The following is a 17,657-nucleotide window of genomic DNA, read 5'->3' on the forward strand; positions in this document are numbered from 1 at the left end:
AGTTCTGAGTTTCATTGTGGAAAAAAAAAAAAAAAAAAAACTGCATGAAGTGCTAGACTCTTGTGTAATCATGGGTGATATCTGCAGTGAGCTAAAATTAATCTTTCGAGATCATGATTATAAAAAGCCTCTATTATACATGAAAGGAAATGTTTGTAAAGTATCTGGATTGCTGGATGGCACCATGTCCGCCCCTCATCACTGATCCTGCACTGCCTCTCTGTGGCACTGCGGAGAAAATACACGCACACGCCGATGCTGACAAAATATATTTTTATTCAAAGTTATTGTATGCTTTTAAGTAAAACATATCTTAAAAGCATCTGAATACTGCATTGTCTTGCATTCATGTGTTTTGTTTAGTTTAGTTTTTTTTTTATCATACATACCTTACATGTTTTTTTAGAAAAAAAAAACTAAAGGCTTTCAGGACAGAACTCCAGCTTTTTCTCATGTTTACATTTTGCGGGACGTCAACATAGAAACAGGGGAAAAAAAAAGGTGTACGCAATGAAGGTAGTTGTCATAAATGCACCTCTGCGAGGACTGTTGGGTTTCGGTTGGAGTATTTTGTGCAGTGCTCTTAAAGGTCTTGTACGGTCACTACAAAATATAGTGTACAAATCTAAGTAAGATATCGGATTTCAGATCAGATATCAAAATAAATTACTCTATATATTCTGTAGGTTTGCGTGTCGTCATGGCACACGCAATCTATACATGCTCGCTGTACAGAAAAATACATCTCGACTCTGAAAGATGTTGAGAGACGAGAGAGGAAACGTTTGAACAAATCCTCTTAAGTTTGTTATGCCACATTTGGTAACCACTGGCCCCGACAATGTAGCAAATAAAACACACTGGGCATTTCAGAAAAAAATCTAAATCTGCACTGACAAAATATGCAAACCAAAAGGACAGACTTCCAAAAAATCTAACGCAAGTCTGGCATTTCTATGGGAATAACAATAAATATAATAACACAAAAACAATTGTAATCATTCATCGACGAATCACACGAAAGAAACGAAGCTCCACCAAGGAAGGCAAGAGAAGGAGCGAAGTGCATTGATCAGTAACTGACACCGTGCGACCACAGTGAGCACATTTTACAATCCTCTCGTTGCTTCAGCATCAGGCACAAAATAATAAATGCATAGATTGAAGGTACAAGTGTCAAGTAAGCATCGAGGCTGGAAATGAAATCGCGTCAATGTGAGACAGAGACTGTAAAACTGCGCAGTGAATGCCAACACTTTCACTTCAACATTCAGCAGTGTTATAAAAAAAAATAAAAATACATCCAGGAAATGAAAGAACAGACTTCACCAGAGAAGGTCAACAACCTTCAAAATGATTGACTAACAATACCATGACTAAACGGGGGAGGTCCGACCAAATATCGCTGATGAGACTGCCAATACATGCTGTACGGGACGAGATCAGGGGGCGAACGGAAGAAATGTGTCGATAGAAAAAAATAAAAATAATCAGTCGTTAACATACTCTCTGAAGTGTGTTCTTTTATGGTCTGGTGGCATTTCTTCATCAAAAGTCGTACGACATAGATATGTTGGGTTTTTAGTGTTGCTCTCCATGCACCTCCCATAGACTTCAATACAGGTGTAACCAGTCCGGCACCAAAGAGGGATTCAGTGACGTAATGACCCTACTTTCTTTTTTTAGCTCCTAGAGTAACAACGTTGTCAATTGAGACAATAAGGGTGGATGAAATGCAAAAAGGCCGCACAGCCTGCTCTTCTGCCAGTGCAGCATTCCTCAAGAAAATTACATGAACGCGTTTTTGTTTACTCAGACAGGAGAGTGCAGCACACTTGCGATAGCTTACTACGATCTGCCGTCATTTCACCCCGTAAATGATTATTTTCCTGTCATCTAGTTTAATATAATGCTGTCAAGTGCGATACCAAGGGCGGATCCAATGCAAAAAATCTGGAGAGCTTGTCTACCCGTGCAGTTTTCATTAAGGTATTAACATCAACAAATTTCTGTTTCCTCAGACAGGACAGTGCTGCTCATAGAAGAAGAATAAGTGAGGCAATGAGATCGATCCATACTGCATCACACTTTTGATAACTTACTCTGGTTTTGCCATCTTACCTCATAAATATAGATTTTCCTGTCATCTAACTTAATATATTTTTCTTTTCTAACAAAATTAATTTGACACCAAAAAACTCTCGCCATATAAATACTACATAAGTACCCAAAATAATTAATTGAGGTATTTCTATTACATGCAACCACATAGAAGGAAAATAAAAAAAAATAATCCATTAGCTTTGGTATTTTCGACTCCAAACATGTTCCTTATGACCTACAAACAGGACAAACGCACACGGTCAAAGCCTTGTTGCTTTTTTTGTAGTTGATAAAAGGTTCCCATGACCCCTTAAACCACCTCCAATTTGTAACGATGAGATGAGCCCGTAACCATGAAGCTGGGGACTATAGATGGTAAATCGTATAGGACATTAGAGCGCCTGCCAAGTAATTAGTGCCTGGCTAATGAGGTGTCACTCAGACGGTTCACTTAGCGATGGGTGAACGGGGCGAACTAATAAAAGACTTCAGGTATGAGAGGCTGGACTCTCCCCGCATTGCCCACCGTGTGCCGGCGCCGCCTCCCCCCTCGTCCCTGCAGGGTAACAACGTACCACCTTGGCCTGTGACAACTGTCAGAGAGCCCCTGAGACGAACACACCCATCACTCACACGGCTCCTTCGGCACAAAGGAAAACCGCCACCGGATGACAATTTCCATGACATTTTTTAAGTAACACATTATGTAAAGACAAGTGTAAACCACCGCGCGCTGCACAAGCTGGGACCTGGAGGTAGTCTGGACCGTTTTTCTCCTCTAACCTTTCTCATTCCACCTTGAACTAACGGATCATCTGATAACACAACTGTTTTTTTTTTCTCCTAGGATTCATCACTCAAGGCCCACAAGACTTTCCAGTATCATTGTGCCGGCTTCTGCTGTGTGCTTTTCAGTAACTGCTGCAGTGCTTCCTCTGCCGGACGCAGAGCCGATCAAAGTCATGCGCAGGATTCATCCGTGTGCCACTAGCTGTCCATTGGCTGCTTCTCCAATGCTCTCCAAGCTGCTGGTTTTTCCTAAAAGTCGTATCTCTAGTCCCTCTGACGACCGACGGTTTAGATGTGGATGTTGTGGTGGCGGACCTTACAGGCGTCGATGTCCACCCGGCGAGCCTCAGCGAAGGCCAGGAAGGTGCACAGGCCCAGCAGGTTGACCGTGGTGATGAGGGCGAACACGGTCGCCCACGAGCCTGTGGCCTCGATGAGATACCCCGAGAAATACACCATCAGGACCCCTGCAGGATCACACACACACACACACACACACACACAATAAAAAGCATGTTAACACAAAGATACAAACAAAGCACGGAGCAATCTTCTATGTGATTGTGCAGTTTGTTTTTTTCCACAGAGAAAATGTCACAGTCCATTACACATCCCTCACTGGACTGCTAACTGTCATCCTCCGCTCCCTGTATTATTCATCTGACGCAAAACTTCGTTACGCTCCCTTGATGAAATATACATGGCACATAGGAGCCAGCGCGACTGACGGGAGACACATCAGCTCAGAGTTTAAATCAAGAGAAGCGGATGAATTATTTCATTAAATGGAATTTTTGAAGGCTGAAACCGAAATTTGGCAAGCTGCGGTTGAAAGATTCATCACAGACGTCTTTTGTTCTCAAACTCACCTGAGAAAGCACCGCATGTATTCATAACACCTGGAAGAGATTCAGATACAAGCATGAAACATTTTGAAAACATCATTGAAACTTGCTGGAGTGTTGAATGAGTGAAAGCTTTTTCTGACTTACCAAATAAAGCTCCTGCACAAGAAGGAGCAAGATCTTGAACATTTACAGACACACCGCTGCAATAGAGATACACGTTATGAGTCATCTTATGAGTGCACACAATGAACTGACCCAAGAGTAATAACAAAGAATTAGCAAGATAAATTGCAGCCATAAATAGATTAGAACAACATCAGAATAGAAACTACATGTCTGTGCTCTGGGAACTGTATTGTGGACGGTCTATATTCTTTTCCCAGCCTGCTTAGCATCGACTGCATCCATTTTGTTCCTTGCACGTACAGTATGTACTCATCAAGTCCGGATCCTGAATGAAAACATACACTTTCTTTCATGAGAAAGTAAACGTATTAATGTCTGGATCCACAACTATAAAATAACCAAAGTACTTGAGTCATAAATTTGAGTAAAATTAGCAGAAAAAAAGTTGGTTTTACATGATATATAGTGTTTAGCATTACGTATGTAACTAATAAAAAGTAACTACAACTAATACCATGTCTCACAAATATTAAGTATCTTATTTGTATTTTTAAGATATTCCCCAATACATGAAAAACAAACAAAAGACCAGAAAAAGAAGGAAATTCAAAATTAGAAGCAACACTTAAAAAGCCACGCTAAAAGCAAACTACTAGAAAATGGCTCCAAACTAGAAAAACCTAACAGATAGTAAAGTCAGGAAAGGAAGGTCAGGAGGTCACACCACAGCTGATGATTCTCCCTCATGCTCACTCTTTCCTAGTAAGCAATCATGCATTTACTTTAGAGGACTTGAAAGGATTAGGGCTGGTGTTGTCATATATTTTTGTTATTATAAAAAAAACTCTCACGAAAACCTCGAAACCAACAGTGAAAAAAAGTATTAGCAAGTCTGAGCAGTCAAAGTTTGATTTATCTTATTCCTCTGTGCCATAGAGCTCCACTGTTGTCCAAAAGCTATTAAAAAACACAGAAATGAGCCACACTGTGACATTTCCTGAATTACCATAAACACATTCACGTTAGTTTATTTGAGTCAAACCCACTCATACCGTCTCGCTGCCATGAATACTCGCTGGCACTTGTTACCTCTCCTCTGAAGTGCTTTGTGTAGTTATATATTATTAACAAAAGAACACATCAAGGATTAATGAATAACAGTTTTTAGCAGGTGTGACCTTTTTCCAGGACCAACGGGAAATGTCCTTAAGTGGTTAAAGCAAGAGTGCAAAACACAAAGCAATTCAATAAATCAGCGGTTCTGTGTGGGTTGAACTCCAGACTAAACTCTCTAACTGCAGGCCTAATATAAGCAGAGATGCTGCCAAGTTCTCTCTGGATAAAACTGGTGGAGCTTAGTACTGGATAGCGTAATTTGTGACAACAAGCAGACTCAAACACTGAATGAAGGTGGTGGAAATACAGCACTTTAATGTCTAAGAGGCTGTGATGAGGTTCTGTCCTCATTGTGATGGAAAAGAAGTTACTGGTTTCAAATGGTGTCACCAAGAAAGCAACATGAAAACATGAAATGGACACACTGACCTTTGCGGAAAACACTTTAAATCACATTTAAATCTAGAAAGAATGTGTTGGAGTGTGAGGGCCAGTCAGTACCTGTGACTGAAGGTGGTGAGGCCCATGGTGGCAGACACAAATGCTACAGCCCAGGGGAAGGTGGTGTTGCCACACAGAAGAAGGGTAAACACACCGGACACACCCATGGAGAAAAACTAACAGGAGGAATGATTGCACACAAAACCACACAAATTAAAAATCTTACATAATACACTATGTACAAGTGTAAAGAGGAAAGAGGACATCCACAATGCGCCTAAACACATAACATGTACACATAATAACAAGACAGCTGTCATATATTTTACCTGCATCAACTTCCTCACTGAGGCTGTATCGAAGCCTGCGGGAATCAAGAGAGAAATTAGGAAAATTACACATCTGCTTTACGGTAAGTGTAAGTGTAATTATGATATCTGCTCCTAAATTGTCCTACCTTGACTGATGAGGTGGTCAGACAGGCAGCCACTGAGGAGGGATGAGGGGATGGCCACCAACCAGGGAATGACATTGAACACCCAACCCTGGAAGGGCAACATATTTTAAAGGCAGGAACAGCAGGGAACTCTAGGTCATTTCTCACAGTACAGTGTGTTAGGTCACTTGTCCCCATGGTTAGTCCGTCCACCACTGTAATATGTGGTCATGAGACATTCCTGGTGCCCAGAGGATTAAACCCAATGACTTTGGTGATCCCCTTACTTTTTCTCTACAGCCACCCCCTCCTGGTTGACATTTTAGATTTCAGTGAAATGTCTTAATGACTGTTCGATGGACTGCCATCAAATTTTAGACATCAGACATTCATGGTCCACAGAGGATGAACCCTAATGAATTTGACTTTTCACGTATGTCAAACTTCTTATTTATCTGGTTTAAAATGCTTGAATGATTTTAGTCTTTTTAAATATATAATATGCAACATTTACACATCATTATGACTAAAAATTATAAACCATTTATATATATTTTGTTGAGCTGTGTACATACATTATCCCAAATGTTTTCCAAAACAGTTCAAACCAAGATAAATATCCACTTTTAATTCAAGGTAACAGGGCATGTCATTTGCTCACCTGTCAATGGCGTCATATGCCCTTGACTGCCTTTAGTTGCTAACGTGAAAAAAAAACTTTTATAAGATTACATACATGAACACCGAACTGCACCTTTTTTTTATTTTTTGAATGAGAGACCCCTCGCAGCAAAATTGACATAATGTGTGTTACTATAACGCTCCATTATTTCTTGATTTCAACCCTCCTGGCTGGTTCATCTGAATCATTTTTCCTGTGATCCTGAGGTCAAATATGCGATCAAAGGGAAGATGGAAAAGTAGACGGTTTACCTTGGCGTCGGGGAAGGTGTCTCTGAAGAATGTCGGCAGCCACGACAAAAGAGTGAAGAAGGTGCTCGCAGTGCAAAGGTGGGTAACGATCACGGCACTGGTCAGAGAACAGAGAAAGAGAAAATAAGTACTGATGTGTACTGTAGGTATGCAGTGTTGCTAACAAAGATGATGTCCTATTTCTTTGAGCAGGTGTCATGACTTGACAGAAGTCTGTGCTTCTCTATTCCGTCTAATTTACACCTGTGTTCAGACAGGTAGCATGAAAGCAGCAAGAATTAGGGATATTTTAAGCCTACAGCTATCAAACTATCATCTTATCCATTACTGTCACAGTGGAAACATCAAATACTGTAAAACCGCAGAGGGTCTCCCTGTCACTGAGAATAGAGCATATCAGTTGCACTGCAGTGTATAAATATCTGGGCCGCCGGGAAAGACGGGAAGGACATGGAAGAACTCAATATCAGAGACAGTAACAGACAGCTGAGGCAACCAGGGACTCGGCTTGCTATTCTCAAATGTGGTACTAAGCTGAATCTTAGTCTACAGTAACGATGGTCTTACAGAAACCTGCTCGCTCTCACCGAGTTATTATCTGTAAAGATGTGATGATTCATACGTGTTTACATCTTTCCTCTTAAATTATTCTGACAAAATCTATCCCCTGACTCATATCTCCATGGTTGGAATACACATGCAATCTGAGTTAGGATGTTGCTGTGATATAGCCACGGGGGTGACAGTAGAACTTCCTGTCAAAAAATGACAGCTGCTCGTTCATCTAATTATGAGAGCAAACAAACAACTTTGTCCATGAAAGAAGAGGCTACACAGAATATGAAAGGCACAAACACACACACACACACACACACACACTTCCTTAATCTTTATCTCACCAGACTGAGGGTTGTTTAAGCAGCCGCAACCAATGTCTTTTGGACAGTTTGGACTGGGGCCCACCACTTCCCAGGGACTCCAGGGTGATGATAGGCCCTGCAAACAAAGACGAACACCGGCCCATGGGTATACATGAGGACACTGACTCCAATTATACAAATGAGCAGCTGCGAGATAAGAGCGTGCAGTGTCGCTGCAGATATACTGTCAACACTGTTAGAGCCTGCCTTGCCTTCTCCTTTGAGCAGATATTTCCACATGCAGTAGGCCCACAGGAGTGAGAGGAGACCAGACACATAGAAAACACTCTCCCAGCCATACAGGTCCAACATGAGGGAGCCAGCCCCTCCAATGATGAGAGTGCTGAAAAGAAAAAGACACAGGAAAAAAAACACACACACACACACACACACGCACAACAAGACATGACAAGTCAGACAAATACACCCTTGCAACACGATGTTTTAACATGGTAAAGTACTGGATTAGACGCATAAACGGCATGAGCTGCGTTTGGGAAACAGGCTAGAAACATGTGAACTGTCTGCACATTTGCATAAAGATAAATAAACCGCTATTTTTAAACACTAACAGGTTTCAGTAATGATTCTCTAGAGCACAAAAGCCACAGCTCTCAAACAAACCCGTTCCTCTCCACCCTACACGACAATGATTTTCTAGGACAAACATTCATTCCCGTCGCACCATTCCCTGTTTGTTGCACAACGCTCGACTCACCCCAGGTAGGAGCCGCTACCCACGGTGCTCATGAGGAAGCCTCGCTCACTTTCCACCACCTTTTGAGAGCACAGACTCGCCAGAGAGGGGTAATGAACTCCTAAAAATCAGGACACAAAACGTGACGGGTTACTGTTTTGATAGAAGAACGAGCAAGGAAGTGTTGGGACTTGTTTGAGCACCTGTTCACACAAAAGTAAACACGTTCATCCGAGCAATGTGACTCACAGGAGATACTTTGGCGGTGGCGTGATCATGTAGAATCCAGGAACATTAACTCCTGAGTTCGAGCTCACTGCCAGAAGCAATTTAAGGACAGTCCTTAATCGACCTGCCTGTATAGATTATTAATTCTTGTTTCTCAAGCCAAACAGACAAACACAAAAGTAAAGCTGGCCAAATAAACAGTGTTAACGATTTGGGATTTCCCGCTGTGATCAAACTACGGGTATGAAAATCGGAGCTAATGCGACAACGTGTTTAATTTTTTTTCCCCTCAGATCAGATCAGATCAGTTTTAGCTCCTTGAGGGGTTTTTTAACAGGTTTAATGCCGTAAGTAAAAAAAAAAAAAAGTGACAAATGACAGACATTTAATCATAAAAGAAACTTGTGCTTTCATGTCCCTAAACACAGACAGCAAACTTTTTTACAAGTTGCTTAATTACACTGTGCACGCCCCATTTTTTTTTTTTTTTTTTTTTTTTTTAACTGTCTAAAAAGAGCAAAAAGCCTGAAGAGATTAGATGTTTCACCTCAGCGGTTTACACTAATCTCAGGTTGCAATTCACACTCTTTCACAAGCTGTCTTTCTCACCTTGCAACAAGCCCATTAGGAAGCGGGCAACCGTCATGGAGAGGATTGGCTGGGAGCAGAAGTGGGCCAGGACGGGGGTGAAGGCTGTCATCGAGCCCCAGGCTGCTGCAGACAACAGGAGGACCTTCTCACCTCCGACCCTGCAGACACAAGGCAGTCCGTATGAGCTTTCACTTATATTCTTACAGGGATCGTTCCGGACTATTACATTTGGGACAACAATCCTGAAATAAATAAAAGTCTTCATGCACACACACAGCCTGACATCTGTTGATGACTTTCAGTGAGCCTTTGAGCTTTGACAGCATTAAATACAGAGTAAACATCTGGCTTTATTCGTTATATTATCTGCACGCGCTAAGCAAACACAAAATGGGGCCATCTGCATCACATCCAGGAAGTGTCTCTCATGCAGATGACACTTAACAAGCCGGAGCTTTAACAGGTGGCAACCCACAAAGAGGTGTCACTGTCGGCATTCACATCACAGTAGACATCTGCGTAATGCCGCCTTCTTATCTCAAATGTTTCCCACCTGTCACTGACGTAGCCCCCAAACACTTGGGTGAAGCAGTAGCCCCAGAAGAAGCTGCCCAGCACCATGCCGGACTCCCTCTTGCTCCAGTGGAACTTCTCCGCCATGCTGACGGCGCAGATGGGCATCGCCACGCGGGCGCAGTAGAGGAGGCATGTCCCGAGCAGCAGCACCGCCGTCCATACCCTCGCCACCGGCCTGCAGAGAGAGGGACGCAGGGTGGATAGTAGTCAAGGCAACATTTGGGGACAAACCTTGGACTCGACTGATAGGGGATGTCTTATCTAACTGGGGGGAGGGAAGAACTGCTTCCAGTCAGAGTGTTTTTAACTAGGGGTAGACCGATTATCGGCCCTGGACGATTATCAGGGCAGATATTCAGAAATGTATGATTATCAGTCTCAGTCGATAACCGATGAAATAAACTAATTTTAAAATGTACATTTAATAGCCTATAAACACTGAATCTGCAAAGTAACTAATGTCTAAATTTATCAAATAAATGTAGTGGAGAGGAAGTGTGAAAATGCAGAAAATGGGGAAACTCAAGTAAAGTACCTCAAAACAGTTCTTGAGCAAATTGTATTTAGGTTTATTTCATCAACGGGTGACGCAAAGATTTAAATATTTACTGCAAACGAATATCAAACCCAAATATTGTTTTTCAGTCTCCTTAATTTCAAATAATTTAAATCAGAATCGGCCCTGAAAAAGCAATATCAGTCAACCCCTATCTTTAACATGTCGCAGCTTCCGTCTTTATCAGAGTTAAAGGTCCTGTGTGTAGGATTTGACAGGATCGAGAGGCAGAAATGGAATTTCAACTTTCATAATGATGTTTTTTCTTTGGTGTATAATCACTGGAAACTCAGAATTGTTGTGCTTTTAGCGCCTTTAAATGAACCCTTGATATCTACAGAGGTAGTGGGTCTGTTTCCATGGAGGCCGCTACGTTGCAGTGCCATGTTTCTAACACAGCCTGACTGCAAATCAATTTTTTGGGGGGGTGACAACAATATTAGGGAGTAAAAGAATTCTGATATTGATCAGCCGATGTGCACACATTTTTTTGTTTTTTTAAATGATCCCTCAAATGTGATTATAAAACACTTTTGACCATGATGTGTTACAGGGACAGGATGATTTACAGATTAACTTTAACTTTATTGTCTAAAATGATGACTCAGTCGTTTTAAAAATTAATTTGTGCCTTTCTCCGTAAACATTCTACAAACAGTAAGTAACAAGCAAGCACACAAACTTTTCATGCAGATTAGAGTTTAAAAGGGTTTTTTTTATTATCATTTTGATGTTTCTTATGCGATATTCTGTAAATGCTTTATGGAGACGCGGCTCCTGGCTCTTAACAAGGACTTTTCAATGTTTTTTTCTTGCAGGTGAGGTGAGGGGTGTTCATCCGGTTACAACTGGCAATCTAGATGTCAACCAAGTCCTACATACTGCACCTTTAAAATCGATGAATCTAATCTGATCTAATCTGACAATGTGCATGTGGAGTTAAGTGCTCAATCCCCCCAAAAATGTAAGAAAGTTTGACACCAAAACAAAGAATAACTGAGTAGTTTGTTAGGCTGACTGATTTGTCCACAGACGGGGCACCACTTCCTCCCTCCTTATTGATGATACGTGTCATTCTGCCATTAGATATGGTGCCACAAAAAACCCTCTTGTGTCTATGTTCAAGATAACAGCTCAAAAAGCTGCTCAAACACAAAAAGAACCAATATTGATTTAGACTTTAAAAAAAACAAACACACATTTCCCTTTGACACAGAAGAGCCTCGGGGTTGGTGAATTAAATCAGCCTGTTGATCTGTTTAGAGTCAACACGAGACAAACAATCAGAACTCGGCTCGGCTCGGCCGGTCGGACGTGTTTTACCTGGACCAGTTGGTGTTGTGCTCGGACCACTTCTTGTTGGACCCGGGCGCTCCGATCTTGTCTTGGTTCTCCTTGTGACTGACCAGATCTGGACCAAAGTTCTTGCCATATTTTTGAATAACTGCCATTCAACGCGAGCTAACGGCAGCCTCCCTCCTTCTTTTCTTTTTGTAAAAAAAGAAGAAACAAACGTTTCGGCTGTTGGCACTCTATCTGTTTCCGGTCGATCAGTGAGTCAGAAAAAAAAGAAAAAGTAAGACGTTTAATGGGCAAGGGGAGAAAAGTATCTGCGGAATCACATCACGGGTTTGTCGGTGTTCAGATACATATCCAGGGCTGGACTCTCAGGCGATGGTCGCGGAGCTGAGCTGTGGAGGAGAGCCTGTTTTTCCTGATGCCCCCGAGGAGGAGTGATCCACGTGTCAGTTTTCCTCCTCCCGGCCGAGTCACGCAGTTCTTCGCCCGATCGGTAGGGTTGTTTTTTTTTTTTTTTTCGTTTTTTTAAATCAGGAAGTGATTTTACTCTTTTCTACGCCGTCTTGTCATCCGTCACAGTGTCTCCGAGCAGGCCAGAGAGACGGCCCTGGGCTCCTCTCCTCTCCCCATCGTGACGGTGCAGTAATAGAGACTGTATCTGTGTCGTCTCCGGGAGCATCGTCGCCGTCGGAGGAGACACCAGGATGTAGTCTCCTCCTGACCCTGTCCTCTAGCCGGATGAGGACCGGTGATGGTGGCGGAGGAAAAAGCTGTGTGTATGCGCTACCTAAGTAGCATGCAAGGTTATCTTACAGCTGGTCCCGTCTTCTCCTGGAGGTTCGGGGTCGTTACATAACATTCTGCATTCACCGCAACTTTTTTCCAGCAGCAGCAGCTCCGAGTCCTGCGCGATCCATGAGTCAAGTTAAAGTAGCAGCACTGCAAAATAAAAAAAAATCCGATCCATAATACTCCAATGGGCCCTTAAGCACTGTACTTTTTACTCAAGTAGTAACACATCTAATTGTTTCCATTTCACGCCACTTTCTGCTTCTGCGCCAGTGCAATGACCGATGAGTGAAATGTTGAACCACATGTATCTGACAACTTTAGATTTAATACACAAAACATGCATCCAAAAGTCAAACTTAAAAAAATTATATACATAACATACATGTGTATTTATATACAGCCTAGTCTAAAAGTAGTACTTCAGTAAGAAGTGAAAGTCAGTGATGAGTATAGTCGAGTAAAAGTCTTCAAGTATCTGACATTAAATGTACTTTGGCCTAACTTAAAGGGGCACTTTGTAGTTTGGGAAAATAAGTTCAATCTCAGAATTTGAGTATTCACAATAAACAGGAGGTGATGATACACACTTAGAAATGTCAATCTTTCCCGAACTGAATAAACAAGGTGTCCTCAATTAGGTCCCCAGAACGCTAGAAAGTTGGCAGGGTCCGCCACATGTAAACTAGGTGAAATAGTATGAATTTGTGTTGTCCTTTAAGGTCAATAGTCGAGTAGAAGTCTTTTTGGATCTGATGTCAGATGTACTTGGGCCTAACTTACAGGGACACTATGTAGTTTGGGGAAAATAAATTTGAAAGCCAGATTTGTAATATTCACAATAAACATGAGGTAGCAATACAAACTTGAGAGATATTAATCTTTTCCATAACTGAATAAACAAGCTGTCCTCAATAAGGTCCCCAATACACTGTTGGACGCTAGAAAAGCGGCAGGGTCCGCCAGAGATAAACAAATTGAAACAGTCTGAAAATCAGTCATAAATACAGAAGAGATTTTTGTTAAATCTGCTTCACTCTAACACTGGAGTAGCGCTCAGTAGAGCGCACACCTATGCCAAGGCCCATCAGTTCTCTTTAATTAAAAAAAAGAAGCCTAATCCAGTATCAGAGATCCAGATTTTGATTTCGATCTGCATCAAAGGTCCTCACTCATAGATACAAACCACCTAAATATGCCAGATTTTTTTTTTTCCATCAAGACCCATGCATATTTCCAAGAGAAAGTGTTGTAAAATGCCCTCACAAAATGTCCAAGAAAGTGAAAAAAAAAAAAATCTTGGAACCATCTCTTTATCTGGAAGTACACTGAAAGTTAATGAGGTCTACTCTGGCCCAAGACCCATCCTCCATCCGAGATAGTGGAAATCTGTTCTGTAAGTTTTCTCTTTAATCCTGCTGACAGACCAACCAACAAACAGACACAGGCAAAAACATAACCTCCTTCACAGGTAATAAATTAATTTAAAAATGCATTGCTTTGGTTCTGATGCAGCATGTTAAATGTAGTGAAGTAGAAGTACATAGTAAAATAAATGTAAAGTAGTTGAGAATAGAAATACTCAAGTGAAGTAGCAGTACCTCAAAATTACTACAATTTATAGATTATGATTGGTCATATCAGAACATTGAATGGATCAAATTAGCACCATCAGAACCAACCACAAGAGCAAATGCGTCTTACACATTACTGTATCAGTATTAATAATTCAATATAATACAGTATACCACTCACAGGGGATGTTGTTTTGTATTATGAGTACTTTACTTTTGATGCTTAATTACATTTTGCTGATAATACTTACAAGCATGATGTAAGTAGTGAGGCAGCAGTGTGAAGTGCCATAAAATTGAAACACTCCTGTAAAAGTACTTTACATTTGTACACAGGTGCAATGCTTGACCCTCCACCTCTGCTGCTGTACCCCCCTCTTTTGCACAAATTTCCACAATGAAAAACACGCCAACCTTTTAAGTTATTGATGACTTGTGCCGTTTAAAAATTCACTTTTATTGCAAAATAATATCCCAGCAAAAAAAGCACATCAAATTTTGCAAAAGAGCTACTTATTCCATACACGTAAATAATCCATCTGTATAAGTGTCTCCATGTCTGTGGACACGGATTTATCCGTTCACATCTCATAATATAATCTGTGATATTTTATGAACAGTATGAAACCGAGGCTGCCTTTAAGCTTGCACATTCACAGTACGCTGCAAAGTTTTTAGCCTTCCAGGACTCTCGCCTTGTCATACGTCTTAACTTCTACTGTGATGTATAGCTTGAAAGTTGAAAGTTTATCTTGTCTATATCAGCATCTTTTTGTAATATCTCAAGCAATAACGCAGTATGAATCTAAAGCTGAAAATTTAACTTTCAAAGTCACAGTAGTTTCAAACATCCCAATATCATGGTTTGGCTGTTGCCATCACATAGAGTACTAGCTAAAAGACTACTAGCTGAAATGTGTATGATATTTGTAAGGAAAAAGTTTGTGTTTATTTGAGGCAGTGCACACTGAGCCAACCATGCTCCCTAAACATCAAACTCAGCCCCTCCTAAGTGGTCACACACAGAAAGTGACAGCCTAATTTAGGCTTTATTCACACCCTCCTATGCCAACAACTTTCCCTGCCAACAGACAGAAAAAAAAACTAGTGTACTAATTGTACATAACAAATATGTAAATTATAATACCGAGTAAAATAATGGTCTGCATGTTACTTAAGTGTGAGAAGTCTTTTTAAAATTCCGTCAATCCAGTTTGCACATTCTAAGTTATTAAAGTATCAAAAAGCAACCCTTACAAAAAAGAAAAGGTTGTACTCTACATGAGTCTGTTTGTTGGGGTATAAATAGATAAAGGAAATGTGTCCATTTTGTAATGCTGTGGTATGTTTTCACTCTGGGTCCTTATTTTGGGTCTTCGATGGTTCCCTTGCTGAGGTCTGTCATTTTGGGATACTTCACTTTCTTTTGGTCAAGTTCATTTTGAGCCCACAGCAGTAGCTTCAGGAGCTTGGCCAGCTTGGGTGTTGACTCTCTGTTTTCATAGTCTAGCACACACTGATTCACTTCACTCCATACCTGAAAGACAAAGACATAGTCACAGTTATTGTATAAATTCAACATTCAACAGGGGGACATAGAGAGTCATAGAGCTACACTAACAAACAACGTTTAAATAGATCTTTTCCATTTATATGAAACTGACACATTGTAAAAAGAAGGACACGGGTAGTGTGACACAGGTATGAGCTTTACCAAGATGCATTGTCTCTACCTTCTGTCTCTGCATCATATTAAGAAGATCTCCAAAAGGTGACTCTTCTGGGTTATCAAATGCCAGCAGGGCCAGCGTCCTCTCCATCTCAGTGAGACATTCCCGGCTCTCCTCCCCCTGCTCTGCCAACTGAGACTGGGCAAATTCAAGGGCAGCTTCTGTCTCCCTCAAGCGAATCAACTCGATCAGATGCTGCTGCTGCAAGAGCAAAAAGCCAAACGTTGCAACAAGGAGTGAGATAAACAGAAGTAGAAAGACAGGTGGTAAACATTATGTTGCTGAAAGTGCCAAATTAAAGACTAGGGTGCTACTTTACCTGTAGGTGAAAGTAGAGGTAACGGTTGGTATCCAGCAGCTCTGGGTGCAGACTGTTGATCAGTGCAATGGCATCCTGGATCTGTCCCTTCAGGATCATCTCTCTGATTTTAATTCTTTCATCTAGGGAATCCAAGTCCACACTAGGCTCTATTCCAGACTCCATCCTGAATTTCTCTGCTGCCTCCTTGAAGCCCTCTGTCGAACAGAAAACGTTGTGAATATTCCACATTTAAGCACCTCATCCATGTACACAAATGATCTACATAGACAACTAAGAGCAAACGTGTGATCACAAAAAAACGACACTTCACCTGTCACCAGGTAGTTCATAATGAGCCTGTTCATGTCAGCTCTCTGAATGTGGACATTGTTGAGTTTATCCATCCACTCCTCCCTTGTTATGTCCTCCGGCTTCTCTGCATAACTCATTATGATAATATCCTAGACGAGTACAAAAGGATTATTTATGACAGAATGTCTAAATGACTTAAATTCACGGTCAGAACAACTATGTAACGTTATAACGGTTTGGGTTTTTCAGTTTATACCGGAAATTATAAGTCATGATAGTTAGGGCCTTCGATGAATAACACAACATTGAAGCCTGAATATGTCAACACAAATCAAAACAAAGACAACTTCGGCCTTTCGGCGCATTAATATCGAATAAACACATTCAGAACGAATACTGTTCTGTTGTAGTGTCTTCTATCGACATACATCTAGAGTTCTATGTAAATAAAATGGCTATTTAACTCCAAATACCTGAAAATTTTGTTGCTACTTTCCAGCAGTAGCTAGCTAGCGAGCGGAGCAGAGCCTCTTCTTCTTCTTCTTGTTCCTTCAGCCTGTTTCCGGTGCAGCTAACTACACACTGCGTGTACGGCTGCCCCCTATAGTCAGTTTAAAGAATTACATGATCATATCTTTAAGGACTGTGATTTCATTTAGCCTGACCTGAGGATATAATGTGTGTTTAAAAATCCTCCATGTAGTCTCCTAATGGCCAGGCAAAGAAGAACTATTCAGATCTTCAGTGTATGGATTGTTGATACAAAAATTATTAATTCTAAACACCATGCTTTTGCAGGGAATTATTTTTTTCTAACATCTATATTTATGGAGGAATAAGTTCTCAGATCCTTTATTTAGACTAAGGTTAAGTAGCAATACTACATTGTTAAACTTTCCTTTGCAAGTAAAAGTCCTATAAAACCCTGCATAACTAATAAATCAATATGTAAGTAGCATTTTACCGTTGTGGCTGATCAAAGATGTTTTTATTTTTAACTAAATCAAGTTAGCTGGCCCAGTGGTACACAAACCAGAGGTTGGCCCCCTTCAAAGGGTCACAAGTACCATATAGTCAGAGTCAGCCTACATATTTCTGCTGTCCGATTCTGCAATGTATTCATTCAGTGGCTTAGATTTGTTGATCCAGGTGTCGGTGATGGGAATTTGAGGTTCGTCCAACTGGTTGGTCCACATGAGTCTACAAACCTACTTAAGATAGTCTCCCCCATCCTCTTTTAAGATAACCTGATAAAGGTCTGAGCACCAAAACATTCTTTCATTAAACGTAAT

At 41.0% G+C, this 17,657-nt stretch overlaps 2 protein-coding genes and 1 long non-coding RNA gene across 3 annotated transcripts; 1 reads left to right on the forward strand and 2 right to left on the reverse strand.

Moving 5' to 3' along the window:
- Window positions 1-256: 256 nt before the first annotated feature.
- slc17a9b (solute carrier family 17 member 9b) lies at window positions 257-12,250 on the reverse strand. The gene is made up of 13 exons (XM_030423763.1): window positions 11,684-12,250; window positions 9,782-9,979; window positions 9,247-9,386; window positions 8,431-8,530; window positions 7,925-8,055; window positions 7,692-7,788; window positions 6,793-6,889; window positions 5,881-5,968; window positions 5,753-5,787; window positions 5,484-5,599; window positions 3,885-3,940; window positions 3,762-3,791; window positions 257-3,359 (listed from the first exon to the last, which is right to left on the reverse strand). The coding sequence occupies exons 1-13, from the start codon at window positions 11,809-11,811 to the stop codon at window positions 3,181-3,183; spliced, it is 1,395 nt and encodes a 464-aa protein (XP_030279623.1). The 5' UTR covers window positions 11,812-12,250; the 3' UTR covers window positions 257-3,180.
- On the forward strand, window positions 12,019-12,630 carry LOC115585421 (uncharacterized). Its single transcript, XR_003984705.1, has 2 exons — window positions 12,019-12,152; window positions 12,239-12,630. It is a non-coding gene; the product is annotated as an uncharacterized LOC115585421 (long non-coding RNA).
- Window positions 12,631-14,437: 1,807 nt separating this feature from the next.
- LOC115585255 (glucose-induced degradation protein 8-B homolog) lies at window positions 14,438-16,966 on the reverse strand. The gene is made up of 5 exons (XM_030423497.1): window positions 16,839-16,966; window positions 16,385-16,514; window positions 16,072-16,268; window positions 15,756-15,953; window positions 14,438-15,559 (listed from the first exon to the last, which is right to left on the reverse strand). The coding sequence occupies exons 2-5, from the start codon at window positions 16,500-16,502 to the stop codon at window positions 15,386-15,388; spliced, it is 687 nt and encodes a 228-aa protein (XP_030279357.1). The 5' UTR covers window positions 16,503-16,514; window positions 16,839-16,966; the 3' UTR covers window positions 14,438-15,385.
- Window positions 16,967-17,657: the final 691 nt, after the last annotated feature.

This window comes from Sparus aurata, chromosome 7 (assembly GCF_900880675.1).
Source record: "Sparus aurata chromosome 7, fSpaAur1.1, whole genome shotgun sequence".
NCBI classification, from domain to species: domain Eukaryota; kingdom Metazoa; phylum Chordata; class Actinopteri; order Spariformes; family Sparidae; genus Sparus; species Sparus aurata.

Excerpts from the sequence above, each read along its gene's own strand:
- LOC115585255 (XM_030423497.1), bottom strand. The coding sequence starts at position 16,502 with ATGAGTTATGCAGAGAAGCCGGAGGACATAACAAGGGAGGAGTGGATG. Across the intron at positions 15,954-16,071 it reads ACCTCTACTTTCACCTACAG|CAGCAGCATCTGATCGAGTT; the intron begins GTAAAGTAGCAC and ends TTGCTCTTGCAG. Across the intron at positions 15,560-15,755 it reads ATATGATGCAGAGACAGAAG|GTATGGAGTGAAGTGAATCA; the intron begins GTAGAGACAATG and ends TTTGTCTTTCAG.
- slc17a9b (XM_030423763.1), bottom strand. The coding sequence starts at position 11,811 with ATGGCAGTTATTCAAAAATATGGCAAGAACTTTGGTCCAGATCTGGTC. Across the intron at positions 5,969-6,792 it reads ACACCTTCCCCGACGCCAAG|GGTTGGGTGTTCAATGTCAT; the intron begins GTAAACCGTCTA and ends TTGCCCTTCCAG. Across the intron at positions 3,360-3,761 it reads TACATGCGGTGCTTTCTCAG|GGGTCCTGATGGTGTATTTC; the intron begins GTGAGTTTGAGA and ends GTGATCCTGCAG.